Source organism: Cyanistes caeruleus, unplaced genomic scaffold, assembly GCF_971803275.1.
Source record: "Cyanistes caeruleus unplaced genomic scaffold, bCyaCae1.hap1.1 HAP1_SCAFFOLD_89, whole genome shotgun sequence".
Taxonomy (NCBI): Eukaryota; Metazoa; Chordata; class Aves; order Passeriformes; family Paridae; genus Cyanistes; species Cyanistes caeruleus.
Window position 1 is genome coordinate 1,081,392 of NW_028255894.1, and position 14,145 is coordinate 1,095,536.

Consider the following 14,145-nt stretch of genomic DNA (forward strand, 5'->3'; position numbering starts at 1 on the left):
CGGCAGCCCTGGGGGCTCCTTCTGCTGCCCTGAGCCTGCAGAGCAGGGCAGCGTTTGCTGATGGTTTGAGGCGTTCCTAAAGATCCTGTTGGGCTGTCTTAGACACTTTGGGCAAGGGATTCCTTCCAACCTGGGCCACTTTGGGGGGGATGGGGGCAGCCCAAGGGCAGGTGGCAGTGTGTGCAAGGGCCCTTTGTGACACATGGTCACCATGGGATGGAAATGGACAGGGTGTCAGAGAGCCCTTTGTGACACGTGGTGACATAGGAGCTGGCGGTGACAGGGCCATGCCACAGTGCCCAGTGCACGCGACGGGACAGGACGCGGCAGAGCGGTGCTGTGAGGAGCCCCCGCACAGCGCACTCGTTTGTGTCGGACCCGGAGCTTTTCCAAGTCTTTACTTGTACAGGTGACCTCGTGGCAAGACTGCGGGCCTTGGTGGCCCGTGGCTTTCCCGAGGCTTTTCTTTTGCAGGTGCCTGCGGGGCAAGACTGCGGGACTTGGTGACCCGTGGCCTTCCCAAGACTTTTCTTTTGCAGGTGCCTTCAAGGCCAGACTCTGGTACTTGGACGTGGAGCTTTTCTGAGGCATCTCCCATCCTTCTGGCCTCTGTCCTCAAGGTGAGACTGTGGGACCTGGTGACCACAGTCATTTACGAGGAGTCTCCAGTCATTGTGGCAGGAACCCTCGAGACCAGACTGCAGGACTTGCTGTCCTGTAGCCTTCCTGGGGCTTCTCTCTCGCAGGTGCCTTCAAGGCACAACTGCAGGACTTGTTGACTCAGATATTTCCCACGGCATCTCTCTTTAAGGTGCCTTCAAGGCAAGATTGTGTAATGGCGGGCATATTCCTCAGCGTCTTCAAAGTGTTCAGGGGGAAAAGAAAGACAGACCCTGGACCTGCCCCAGCACAACAGCCGGAAGAGCCAAAGAAGTTCCAGCCACTGCAGGATGGTGAGTGGCAGAACTGGGCCACAGGGCTGATGGCTGCAGTCAGCTGGGCCCTGCCCCATCCCATCCCATCCCATCCCGTCCCGTCCCGTCCCGTCCCGTCCCGTCCCGTCCCGTCCCATGTGGACATGCCGAAGGACAAGACAGAATAGGGGCTGGGGCTGACCCCTGGCAGTGGCTGTGCTCCATCCCCTGAGCCATCCCAGGGCTGTCCCTGCCTGGGGAGTGCAGGGCTGGGCTGTGTTCTCCGGCCTCTCCTGCAGCCCCTCAGCTCTGGCTGCTCTTTGCCAGATGCAGCCATGGAAAAGACACAAGAGCAGGAGCCTGCCCGTGGCCGCTTCCACAGAGCAGCGCAGGTACCTGCAGCCATCCCCACCTGGGCTGGGCCTGCTGGCACTGCTCAGCCCAGCAGTGGAGCTTGGAGCACTCCATGGAACATGCCTCTCTTCCCTGTCCTTTGTTCATTCTGCACAGAGGTTCCGCAAATTCCTGCGCATTCGTCGTAGGAGGAACACCACAGCAGCAACTGAGGGCGCAGCTGAGCCTGACTGCAGGCTGACCAAGCTCCAGGCAGAGCCTGATGTCAGCCCGGATTCAGCTGAGCACTCACAAGAGTCTGACGCTGCAGTGGAGTTTGACAGGGCAAAGGCTGACATGGCAGGGACTGAGGGCATTCAAAATGATGACACCGGAGAGACTGAGGGCATCGCAAAGGCCAACAGGACACCCACTCCCACTATAAGCCAAGAGCTCATATGGGATTATTTCAAGGACCCTCGTGTTTCTTCTGACGTTGTTGAGAAGAGAGCTGCTTCTTCTGAGCAGCAGGTACCCAGTCAGGTACTGGAACTGGAGGTCTCCCACGATCCTGTGCCCCCTCACGCCACATCCACAGGGCCCCCTCAGCCTTTGAGGCCAGCAGAGCATGACAGGAAGGGAAGCACTTCTTGGGGGAAGCTGGGGAAGTTGCTGCCTTGGACAGCACTCCATGTCTTCCCCATGCCTCCTCCAGGTGCCAGCTACTGTGAGGAACATTCACCAGAGTCTGGTGTCCCATGTCACTGTGGATGTCAGGCAGCAAATTGACATTATAAGGCTGGCTGAAGAACACCCTGCTGATGTGGTGCTGACCCTCCTGCGCTGTGCCCCATCGTGTGACAGGTATGGGGCCCACGTGCCTTGAGAGCTCAGGGCTCACCAGCCTTTAGGGCCCATCGCCCTGCACAGCCTGTCCAATGGGCTCTGCCCAACAGGCAGAGAGGTCCAGGAGCCTCGGGCCCCTCTGTTTCCTGAGGCTGCTGCCAATGCTCCCTCCCTGCCCCTCAGGGCACCGGGGCTCTGTCACCTGGGTCCCCACAGCTACACAGGGCATGGCTCTGTGACTGAGACACCCCTGACACAGAGCTCTGATCCCACAGAGCTGCTGCCATGATGTGGCAAACCATAGGCTCGTCGGGACCAACAGTGGAGAAAGTGCTGCCAACACTGCTCTGTGTGATGGAGAACTGGCCCCTTTGCAGCACCTGCACCTCTGATGGAGACAACAAGGATGTTTTTCCCTTGAGTGTAAGTTTATGGAGATGGCCTTTGATCACCTGGAGCTTGCTTCCCCAGGAGCTCTCCGTCTTCTCCCTGCTTAAGGCGCTGGGCTGAAACCTGGGCTAGGGGCAGGCTCGGGGGGCACCAGGCCCGCTGCTCCCCCTGTGTCTCCCCTCAGGCCCTGCCCCATGGACACCTCGGCACTGAGCACTGCCTTGGTGTGCTTCTTTTGCAGGCAACTCTGGTGCTCTGGGTGATTGTCCAGATGCCACAGTGCTGCGAGGCGATGATGCTTTATTCCGCCCGTCTGTTTGTGGCTCTGCTGTTCCATGTTGTCATCACCACCCAGCAGATGCCACCAGTGGAAGTTGACAGCTTCTGGAAAACATGCCGGGAGCAACACCGCCTTCCCAGCAACCCCAACAGGTGCCAGTCCTCCTGTCCTTCCCATGCCCTTGTGGCTGACACCAGTGCACTCAGTGTGACCTGGGCTTTGCTCTGCACACAGGTTTGCAGTGCAGGCCACGAAATCTCTGCTCTGCCGACTGCGGTGTGACAGTGTGGTCATGGAAATGGGACGCAAGCGTGGCTGGGACACGCTGCTCTGTGCTGACACCCAGCACTATGCCGTGGGTCTGCTGGCCAGGTGAGCCTCACTTCTCCCAACTGCCTCTGAAATCTGTGCCCTGTGCCTGGGGTGTGTCACACAGTCCCTGTGGTCCTGGCCAGAGGGCCTCGTCACTGAGGGATGGCTAAGCAGACTGGAAAAGGCTGAGAGGAGGGTGCCCAAAAGGAGCCACTTCCCAAAGCACCCATGGTCCCTCCAGGGATTCTGGGGAAAGGCCAGATCTCTGTGATTCTTTCCTGGGATAGGTTTGTCCCCCCGTCCCCCCACCATCAGGGTCTTGGTGCTGTTTTCCCCCTGACAGGGAGATGCTCCGTGGCTTGATCCCCTTCTGTTCCCATATTGCACTCGACCTGCTCAAGTCACTCAGAAGGGAGGAGCCATGCTGTGATCTGTCCTTCCTGGCATTCCTTGTGGAGGTGAGCCCGATGGCCAGCACTACCTCGCTGAGCTGCCTGCCAGCCCTGTCCCCTTGCATAGCCACAGCTGCCTGGGACGGTGCCCGTGCCCTGTGCTGCTGCCTGGGCCCAGCCCTGACCAGTTCCAGGCTCCTGCCGGCCGGCTCCCCTGTCACTGCCCTGTGCCTTTCAGGTCCTCGAGTGCTTGGACTTGACTAAACACAGTGACAGTGTCCTTGAGATCACATCAAGGCACCTGCAGAGCGAGTGCAGGCAGAGGCGTCGCCTGGCGCTCAGAGGCCTCGTGGTGCTCAGCAAGGAACCCTCGATGGTGAGGACAGGGCAGCGGCTGAAGCTGTGCTGGGGAAAGCAGCCCCTTGGGCTGGCTGGGCTTCAGGAGCTGAGGCAGCTGCTCCCAGCTCTCCTCCCTCACCTGCCTGAGTGCTTTGGGACAGGCCTTTGGCCTCTGGGCCTGGCAGCAGCAGGGTGGGGTTGCAGTGCCAGGGTGGTCTTGGCACTGCAGCCATTCAGGGCTTCCCAGCTCAGCCTTGTGTTCCACACAGGCCATAAGAATGTGCAGCCTGTCTCGAAGCCTTCAGGAGCTGCTGGGTGACGCAGATGGAGATGTAGTTGGCATGGCCCTCCGTGTGTTCATCAGTATTCTCAAGAATAAAGACATCATGATATGCAGCACCACTGCCCCAAAGCTGGCTCAGGCACTCCTGCTGCTCTTTGACCATGTAAGGCTCTGTGCCCCCAGACACGGGCATTGGTTGCTGCCCAGAAACTTTGTATATTACAGATTTCTGGGCCTTTGCCCAGGTGAGCCTGGGGGAATTGGTATTAAGGTCTTTTTCTCTTCTTTTCCTCCAGGACCACAGCCATGTGCAGTTGCTCTCCCTTGATCTCTTCTTCAAGGTGATGGACTTGGTAGTGGATGAGGGAAAGAAGCCCCTGGAGAAGATTTTGAACCAGAGCCTGCTTCCACTCTTCATCCACTGCCATGATGAGAACCAGCATGTGGCGAAGGTCAGGTTTTGTGTGATGCTGGTGCATCCCTGGGAAGGGCATCGGCTTCCACCTGTCCTGGAACCTCCCAGGCTGCGGCTTCCTCTGGGCCCTGTCACCCAGACAAGAGTCCTGTGCCCTGGGCTGCAGTGCCATCTCTGCATCTCTGCAGCTCTCCAGGCCTCTCGGGAAACGCTGCTTCGTGTGGCCGAGTTCCTCAAGAGGAGGAATCTGAAGCAGCTGATTAGGAAGGAGCAGCTATCAAAGTTTGCTGAGTGTCTGGTAAGGGCAGCCCGGATTAGCTCAACTTTGAGAAGCCCCCTGGTCCCGGTGCTCAGTGTTTGGGGCTGGCAGCTGTGGCCCCTGCCCGGTGCTGCACCCAGGGGCACCAGCCTGCGCCCCACACGCTGCTCCCTTCCCTGGGCCGCACGGCTTCTTCTCCAGGCTCCTGTGGCCCCGAGCCGGGTGCCAATGGAGCCCCACACTGGGGCTGCGGGCAGGGGCGGCACCGCGGCTCCCCGGGCAGCAGTCGGCCCTCTGCCCCCTCCAGAGCCCGGCGCCAGCGGCTGCTGGCCGGGCCTCAGGGCTGGGCGAGCACGGGAGGCCGGGGCTGGCCGCAGGCAGTGCCCGGCCGAGGGGCAGAGCCCGCACCAACCCTTCCCTCCTGCCGCTCTCTGCAGCTGGCACAGGACAGGAACCGAGCGGCCGAGCAGCTGCGCCGGGCCCTGCCGTACCTGGACTGCCCACAGGAGCCCTTGCAAGAGGCGGCCATCAGGTTCATCGGTGAGCCACGAACCCGGGCTCCCTCCCCGCCCCGCCGCAGCTCGGCCCCGGCCCCGGCTGCTGCCCCGGCAGCGGCCCCGGGCCCGGCGCCCTGGAGCCCCGGCTGCCCTCGGGGCTGCTGCTGCCGGCCTCTGGCAGCCGTGCCCTTGGGCTGAGTCAGGATGCGGCAAGGGCCCGGGCTGAGCCCTGCCGGGGCGGGAGGCCGTGTGGCCACAGGGCTGGCAGCGCCGCTGGCAGGGAGCTGTGCCGCTGGGGCCCTGACAGGCTCTGTGTTCCCAGGGATGGCCGGGCAGCACCTGAGGGGGCAGAAGAAAGAGCTGCAGGCCCTCACTGAGGGTGAGTGAGGGCTGGCAGTGAGGGGCTGGCACTGGGGGAGCTGCAGTCCCTGTCCCGGCAGCGGAGGGCTTTGCTCCCTGTGTGGACAAGGGGTGGTGTGGGCAGAGCACAGAGAGATTTCAGGGAAGTGGGGCAGGGGGTTTGGGGGAGTGTGGATTCGTGACCAGGACCTTGCAGCTGATCCTATTTCCCCCTCCCCTCTTGTGGCCATGGCTAGAGCAGGCTGGGATGGCCATGGCAGGACATTCTCCTAGGATTCCCACAGATCCGGGTTCTGATTGTGGCTCTGTTCCCCTCTCTTCCAGCACTTCAAGCCCTAAGGAGAGATGACAACCCTTCCCATTCAAACACAGCACTTCAAGAGATACTTAGTAAAAGAGCTGCAGAAGTACGCTCATCTGCTGGCTCAGAACCAGTGTTCATTTAAGACCTTCAGATGCCATGGAAGATGAGGCTACGTTTAGACCAGAAGACACCAGCTGGAGCTCCAGGCACCGCTGATGACTGGCACAGCTGAGCCTGTGGGAAGCTCGTGTAGCTTCAGCCATCTCCCTCCCTTTTGATAGCTCCCTTCCTGCAGCCCTCAGACACTGCCCATCCCTTCGTTTTCCTTCCACTCTCCCTCCCTTTTGACAGCTCCCTCCTTCCAGCCCTCAGACACTCCCCATCCCCTTTTTTGCCCCTCTGCTCATCCCTTTGCATCCCATCAATAAACAGTTTGGCTTTTTCACTTGACCTGCATCTGTGTGGAGCTGAAGGGTCACAAATCCAGAGCGCTGTGACACACAGGCCCCTCCTGCCGTTCTCTCCTGCGCCGTGTTTTGTGCAGAGACGCAGAGGAAGGAGCGCAGATCAGGCTGGAAAGGTCCCTGTGCTGAAGGCCCGGCTCCACAGCATTGTGGAGTTCAAGGTGTTACTGAAGGCCAGTAGTGGGACAAGGAGCCTCTGTGTGTGTCAGGGACCAAAGTTGTGTCTAAGGCCCTGCCGTGTTCCGTCCTCTGTTGTGCACGTTGAAAGGTTAATGAATAAAGCCAGGTTCAAAAACCCTCCTGGAAAGGCAAAATCCCAATTTCAGCAGCTTTTTCCACTTCTACATTGCAGCTATTCATGGATCTACTGGAGAGGGAATGTTCATCCCAAATTTCTGCCCGTTTTTCTAGGAACACTCCAATGACAGTACAATGCCACGTGTACTGATTCAGTCTTCTGAGGTTTTTTGGGTTATTCTCTTTTGGGATTTAGGGGTCCAGAAGGTGGGGAGAGAGGCAGGACACAATCCAGATCCAAAAAAATCCCATACAGCACTGGAAATGAGGAAAACATAGTGGAAACAAGCAGAAAGGAACTGGGGGAAAAAAGGATTTTTAAGAAGGAAAAATAGGGAAAAGTAAGGACAAAATTCCAGACAAATCCACGGGTAAAGAATAATTTGGAGGTGGAATAGGAGAAATTCCAGCCCAGCAGGCTACCAGGGCCTGGGAGGGCCCAAATTTTTTATTTTATTTGGGAACTTTTTAGGGATTTTTAAAAATATTATTGGATTTTTTTCCAGGAAGATCACCTTTTCCTTTCTGATGGGACTGGAAGTCAACTCCTGCTCCTGCAGTGCTGTTTTTGCCCATCCTCATTCCTGAATATTCTTAGAAACGTCTGTAAAACGGTGAAAATGATGATGGACTGTGGCCTTTTTTCATTCTCAATACTTGTGATGCTATTGGAGTGAAAAGAAGAGGGGAAAAAACAATAAAAAATGGGAAAAAATATTTATAAATCAGAATTTTACCATCTACCAGTGCCTGGCTTTTTGTTACAAAGTTTATTAAAAAGAAAAAAAAGGTGGTTGTAGTGGGTGACTCCCTTCTGAGGGGAACAGAGGGCCCCTCATGCTGACTGGAGCCATCCCACAGGGAGGTCTGCTGCCTCCCTGGGACTCGGCTACGGGGCATCACTGAGAGACTTCCTGGGCTGATCCAGCCCTCTGGTTATTATCCACTGCTGCTACTCCAGGCTGGCAGAGATGAGATTGAAAAGAGGAGTGCCAGGGCAATTCAAAGGGACTTCAGGGCACTGGCTCAGTGGTTGATGGGGCAGGAGCACAGGTAGACTTTTCCTCAGTCCCTTTGGTGGCAGAAAAGAAGTGAAAGGAATAGGGGAGCCCACATTATCAACAAGTGGCTCAAGGGTTGGTGTCATCGGCAGAATTCTGGGTTCTCTGATCATGGGGCAACTTTTCTGGCACCCGACCTGCTGGAACTGGATGGGCTGCATCTCTCTAAAGGGTAGAAGAATTTTATCTTATGAAGTGGCAGAACTCACTGAGAGGGCTTTAAACTAGGTTTGAAGGGGGAAGGGGATGCAGCTGGGCTGTCTGGAAGCAGCCCCAAGGGTGGTGAGCCTGAGGTAGGGGTGAAATCAGTAGCCCAGCTGAGGTGCATGTACACTGTAATAAATGAAATTCAGCCAAATTTATCAGTAACAATTTTATTGAAAAATTTGCAAAATCAAATGATGAAAACAGCTACAATCACGGTCAGCTTCGAGCTCAGGATCGGCGCTGGGTGAACTCTGAACCAGCCTCTGTCACACTGATTCCCCCAAGTTCACTGCCTGTCTTTTGGAGAGATGAGTTTTGATACGGTTTTTACAGCTTGAGGCTGTGTAGTCTCAGTTTTTTCTTTCTTCTGAAGTTTGTTGCATATTCATATTTTCTGTTGGTTTTTTAACTAAGTTTCCGAGAAGGGAGGAAAAGTCTGAGTAGATTTTATGAGAGCTGAGTACTGAGGTGCACGGTCTGGAGAATTTTTCTGTTGGATTGTTAACGAAGGTTCCGAGAGAGGGGGAGAGTTACAGGAACTGGGTATTGAGATGCACAGTTGTCCTGGGGTGATTTTACCTTTAAGATAGCTTCGGGAGCTGGGAGGAAGCTGAAGCTGTGAGAGGCTGATAAGAGTTTTTCCTCTGACCAATTATTGGTCATTTCTGAGAATTGGTGGTGGTTTTAACCATTGAGAAGTGAGATCAACTTGTGAACACCACCTTAAGATGTAAAGCCAGGGTTCTTTTGTTCTCTTTGGTTTCTGGCTTCTGACGAGGTCACAGGGCTCTGTCTCGGCCTCCTCCCTCCCCTCCAGGCTGGACAAGGCCACAGAGGGTGGGGGGGGAGAAACGGAGCCGGCCTGGCTTGGTTTGCAGTTTCTGCTGCTGAACTGAAACCTGACACCATGAACATCTGCAGCTTTCCAAGACTTTAACTCTTTTACTACGTGGATGAGACTGACAGATTACTCCTTTTTCCCAGAGAGAGAGAAGGAGGAGAAAGAGAGAGATAACATGAAGAAGACATCATAAAACCATCAAAGACAGTGAAGAAAAGAGTTAAGTTTTAGATGGGGAAGAGAGAATAAAGAGATGCTTTAATTAAGCTGAAATATTTTTCTATTAAAGCTATGGAGATGGACAGTAGCGTTCTGAAAAAGAGCTTGTTTAATTCAGAGTATATTGGAAGGAATAGAGTGGTTCAAAGTGTGGATTTTGAGTAAAAGGTGGAGTAATTGTGATACAGTGAGGTGCTGGAACAGAGGGGAGAAGTAATAGTTGAAGATTTGGGGCCTTGAGAGGCAAAGAGAAAACTTCTGTTTCCAGGGAGGCTCACAAAAACCCATGAAGAGAACTTCTGCCTTTGAATCCTTAAAAATGACATCCCTAGACTCATTTGACCCATAACACACCTCAGAGTGATGTGAAATGGGAGGAGTGAACTGATGACAGATTTCCAGGCAGCTGACATCAGAGAAATAGAAAGCTATAACAGAAATAGTTTTCTTGTGAGAAACTCTGTAGATTAGCAGAAGAAGACCTCTGTTTCTCTACAAAGACTGATGAAAAGACTCTAGCAGGAATTTGGACTGTTTTAAACACCAAAGTTCCAAGTTTTTTTGTCTCTATGTTGTCATGTGTACAAGGGAATGGTTGGGTAGTGAGGGAAAAAAGGGTTTTCTGGAGGTTATTCTAGTTTTCTTATTCTTGTAGTTTTGTTAATAAACTTCCTTTATTTCCTTTTAAGTTTTAAGCCTGTTTTGCTCTTGCTCCAATCCATATCTCACAGCAAGAAATAAGGAAGTTTTCTAGTAATTTTTTAGTTACTGCTTTAAAACCACGACAGTGTGAAAGAACAATTCCTCTTCTTGGTTTAAGACCAAAACTGCAACATTTAAAGTTGTTTTATTAAGCCGTGGAGACAGAGAGAAGACTGTGGACTAAGGCAATGGCTGAGGTTGCTGTATCTTAAGGAAGAGCTGTCAGTACCAAGTTGTTACTCAATTGTTTGCTGCTTTGGGCAGAATATTCAAAAGATAGACAACTTCTGACAAGCAGTAATCCTTTCCTTATACCCCAAGTATTTGGATGCTTCAGCACATTTATTACACATTTATTTATCACAGCTGCCAAAACTGGATTCACAACCTGTGGGTTTCAAAAGGAGAGCGAGATTTTGCCTGTTCTTGCTTTGGGAAAAGGGGAAAATATTCTCATTCCTTCTTCTCTTTCTTTGCCTACATCTTTTTCACCGACTTTTGACTGGACTCAGCTCAGTGATAAACCATCCACAGGAGCAGCCAGGGCTCCTTGTGGCTCTTTCCTAGTGAGGAAGCTGTGCTGAAGCCACACCTCCTGTAAAATGCACTCAGCATTTTACATACTGAGCTTTCCTATCAGCCTCCCACATCTCAGCCATTCCGTGCTGGGAAATGACAGACAGGGCTGCAGAGTGATGGGGGGAGGAGGGGAGAGGAGACAGTGCTTCGTTTAATTATCCCACTTCAGCCTGATTGCTGCAGTGGTATCTTAAAAGTGAAAATATTTGGAAACTAGATTTCTGGTAATTAGCATTGAGAATATTGTAATGCCAGCAGCCAGCCTCTTTCACCGAGGATTTACTTCTCTGGGATGAAATTGCCAGGCTCTCACATCCTCTGATCTCCTCAGAGAACCAGCTCTCACACGTGCTGGCAGACAGCATCTCTGGGCTCAGGATCAGGGGCAGGTAGCAAAGAGGGGACTCTGTCTGTCGGGGCTGGGGAAGATCCATCTCGTCCTTCAGGAGGGAGCCCACGCTGCCAGTGCTACAGCAGAGTGTTTGCAGGCACTGCTGTCACCACATCCTGATGTGAAACTGCTGCCATTTACTGCCCTGGCTGAGGCTGGGGTCCTGCACACATAATAAGAGAGGAGCTTTAAGCAAGTAGTCAAGAGTGAAGGGAGTGTGAGTGTCAGATATTGATGATACAGCGTGCCCAGTCTGCAGCTGCACTACTGGGGGAAACCGAAAGAAAGTATCACAAAAGCAGCAGGCATCACAGATGGCCTTTCACTCTTTCCTGGACAAAAGATAGATTTAGGTAATAATTCACCTAATAATAGATTAGGTAATAAAGAATTAGGCTGTATCAACCTTCTTGAGGAACTGTGCTTGTAACACGGGCAATGGTAAAATATCAGCAAAAGCTGCAGCACACTCAGGCAGCAGACACTGTCTGAGACAGAGCAGAACAAACCATTTGGATCCCCAAAATGACTGCTCACATGAGACCACAACCTCCTGACCACTCCCTAGGTTTGTACCCATTTGGGGGGATATTTTGGAATATATCTTGGCACAAGCAAGCATGTGCATCAAAACCAAGGAGTTTGCCAAAGAGAAATAGAGGAAACTTGCTACCCACCAGCTGTGATCCTGGCCAGGAGCTTGGGCAATAGCACATAAACACCTGTTTTCATTTGCTGAGTGGTGCTGTGACACAGGGGTGAGCGGTGACATGAAGCTTTTCATCTGGCCGTGATCTGCTTTCAAAGTTCTGTAAACAGCTCTTAGCTGAAAATATCATGTAACTTTATTTTTTCCCCTTTGTTGCACGCAGTTCATCCTCAGAGGAAGAAGAGCCCCTGTGCTCATCTGGGCTTGGGAACAGCAGCTCCCTTGAACACAGCAGGCATTCAACCTGAGGCTGAGCAGGTTCCGGCACCGAGCCACGAAGCTGTAAGTGTGCAGGCTTGCCTTGCATAAAGAGGGAATTGTGAGTTGTTAACTGAGGGAGAGAGCTGCTGGTTGGAAATAAGGGAAAATGCATTAATAGAAATTTAATTTAAGAAAAATAAAAAAATAGCAGACCAGCCTAGTTAATTTCATAAGGATTCATGAGTAAAAAAGTAAGACCTTTAGTTAGGAAATAATTGCACACTTATGACCTGAGGCAACAGTCAGAACTTGCTGAAAACAAAATGGCACATATCATTAAATTTAATAATGCTTAATTATAGAATCATAAATATTTGAGATTGGAAAGGCCCATCAAGTCACTTAAGTCCCCCTCCTTATCAATTCAAGACTGTTCCCATATGTTGCACATATGCTGGTATGTTTTCTACAGACTATTAGAACCCATTGTCAGGAGGATTTGCCTTAAATTCCGCAGTTTTCTCTTTCTTAATTTCATTCCATTACTCCCTGATATACCTGCTTGTTTCCTGCTAAGTAATTCCTTTCCTTCCCTAGGGTGTGTGTGTCAGTCAAACATCTGTAGATGGTTGAAATGCCTCTCCTTAGTTATCACTTAGCCAAACTAGACATATTGATTTAGTTCTTTTAATCTTTCTCATAGGTAAATCCCTCTAGTCCCTTAATTATTTGGTTGCTCTTTTCTGAACTCTCTCTTTCCAAACCCTTCTTGTAGTCATATTAAATGCAGTATCCTAGTTCTTGTCATCCAGAACCATGGAAAAATCAAGGGTGCTGTTGCATCTCTGTTGCAATGTGATGTGTCTGACCCACTATAATATTTTTTCCCCTGATCTGTCATGCTGAGCACCATGCAAGGCTGTAGAGAGGTCAAGAGAACCTCTGTTTTTAAAACTCTGCCCTGCAGCTATTCCTTACGGTGCTGTCAGCAGGGAAGACATTTTGTCTTCTAAAACCTTACTTCTGATAGTTTTTCACATCTGAAAACTATCTGGGCCAGGGGCAGCACCCAGGGACCTGCCCTGCCTGGGGGAACTTATACCTGGATCTTATAACTAAGTATCAGAAACAAGGGCACACACTCTGTATTCCAGACTCCAACATTTTATTCTTATTCTTAATTTTCCATGTTTTAAGTACTACTACGTCTTCATCTACTTCAGCTTCTACCTCTTCTTCCTAATATTCTTATTCTTATTCTTTATCATTTTTTGGTTTCTGGAGGGTCTTATGCAGGTTTTCGTTGGGGGGGAGGTGGGTTTGGGGTTTTTTTCTTTCCTACTACTACTTCCTAAACACAACTTTCTTTTCTTTTGTTAGAATTGTGTGTGTTGCAGTCCAGCAGGCCGCCGTCGTGTCCTGGGAGCAACACCTCCTGTCTGTGTCCATTCCTCATGGCCAAAGTGCCCCAGGATCAGCATGGAGACCTTTCCTGAGGAGAGGAAATGGCCTTGGAGTCCAGCAGGGAGGAGCTGGAGCCAGTGTCCCTGCAAAGGGCCAAGAGCCGTGTGGCTGTGGCCCTCGGGGACCCGGTGCAGGGGTGCCGCTGGCGGTGCCAGGCTGCCGCTGGGAGCCGATGACTTTCCAGGTGCCTTCCCGGCCGGAAGATGGGCCGGGATGCGGCGCTGAGCCCCGGCAGCGAGGGTCCCCCCTTTGGGTGCCGCTTTGGGCTGCCGTGTGCCCTCGGGGAGCTGCCCCAGGGGTGCTGCAGAGCGGCCGGGGCCGACTCGGCCCGCAGGGCCAGCGCAGGCCGGGGCAGCCCGTGCGGCTCGCTCGGGGCGCCGGGCAGGCCGCGGGGCAGCCGCCATCTGCAGCCCGGCGCTGCTGGCAGCGGGCACTGATCCTGTGGCTGTGCCGCCAGGCAGGGGCAGTGGAACAGCCCCCGCAGCCCCCACAGCCCCCGCAGCGCCCGCCTCAAGAGTGAGCGGCCTTTCCTTTGGGGAAGCGGCTGCCCAGGAGAAGAGACATCTTCCACCGTGGCTTGGGCTGCCAGAGGGCCAGGCCCGGCACAGAGTTGCTCCTGCGGGCACAGCTCGGGCTCCTGGCACTCCACCCAAGCTTCTCGAGGGACAGGCAGCAGGATTCCCTCTTGGGCTAAATCTGCCAGTCTCTGCTGCCTGGCCTCTTCTCCTTCCTCGTGCAGCTCCAGGACGCTCACCTCATCCCAGTCATCGTCCTCCCGCTGCCAGGCCTTGAGCTGGCTGCACAGGATGTCGCAGTATTCCCTGCTGTCCTGAGCCAGCTCTCCATCACTGTCATCATCCCAGCTGGACCTGGAGGATTTTCTCTTTGCTTTGCCTCCAGTCACCTCCTGGCCATCCTGGCACAGCTCTTGCTTGCGGCAAGCTTCCCAGTCCAAGAGTGCCCGGCGGCTCGTGCCTTCTCCTGGGGACAGCCGCTGCTCAGGAGATTCTTCCCAATCTGAGAATTCCTGACAGTGATCGCTGTCCGCCTGCCATGGCTCCTGCTCCCTGCACTCGCCCCACTCGG

The 14,145-nt window shown here is 53.2% G+C and overlaps 2 protein-coding genes across 2 annotated transcripts in view; one reads left to right on the forward strand and one right to left on the reverse strand.

Annotated features, from left to right (window-relative positions):
* The window catches only part of LOC147646634 (uncharacterized), a 272,424-nt gene that overhangs the window by 188,308 nt on the left and 69,971 nt on the right, over positions 1–14,145 (reverse strand). The gene's annotated exons all lie outside the window — the stretch shown is intronic.
* On the forward strand, positions 299–6,374 carry LOC147646641 (maestro heat-like repeat-containing protein family member 7). Its single transcript, XM_086873175.1, has 17 exons — positions 299–474; positions 540–620; positions 812–953; positions 1,242–1,306; positions 1,425–1,790; positions 1,963–2,111; positions 2,369–2,516; positions 2,725–2,915; positions 2,998–3,135; positions 3,419–3,533; positions 3,706–3,843; positions 4,076–4,252; positions 4,386–4,541; positions 4,701–4,802; positions 5,201–5,303; positions 5,583–5,639; positions 5,945–6,374. Exons 3-17 carry the CDS (start codon positions 836–838, stop codon positions 6,064–6,066), a joined length of 2,145 nt encoding a protein of 714 aa, XP_086729301.1. The 5' UTR covers positions 299–474; positions 540–620; positions 812–835; the 3' UTR covers positions 6,067–6,374.

Excerpts from the sequence above, each read along its gene's own strand:
- LOC147646641 (XM_086873175.1), top strand. The coding sequence starts at position 836 with ATGGCGGGCATATTCCTCAGCGTCTTCAAAGTGTTCAGGGGGAAAAGA. Across the intron at positions 2,916-2,997 it reads CTTCCCAGCAACCCCAACAG|GTTTGCAGTGCAGGCCACGA; the intron begins GTGCCAGTCCTC and ends CTCTGCACACAG. Across the intron at positions 5,640-5,944 it reads GCTGCAGGCCCTCACTGAGG|CACTTCAAGCCCTAAGGAGA; the intron begins GTGAGTGAGGGC and ends CCTCTCTTCCAG.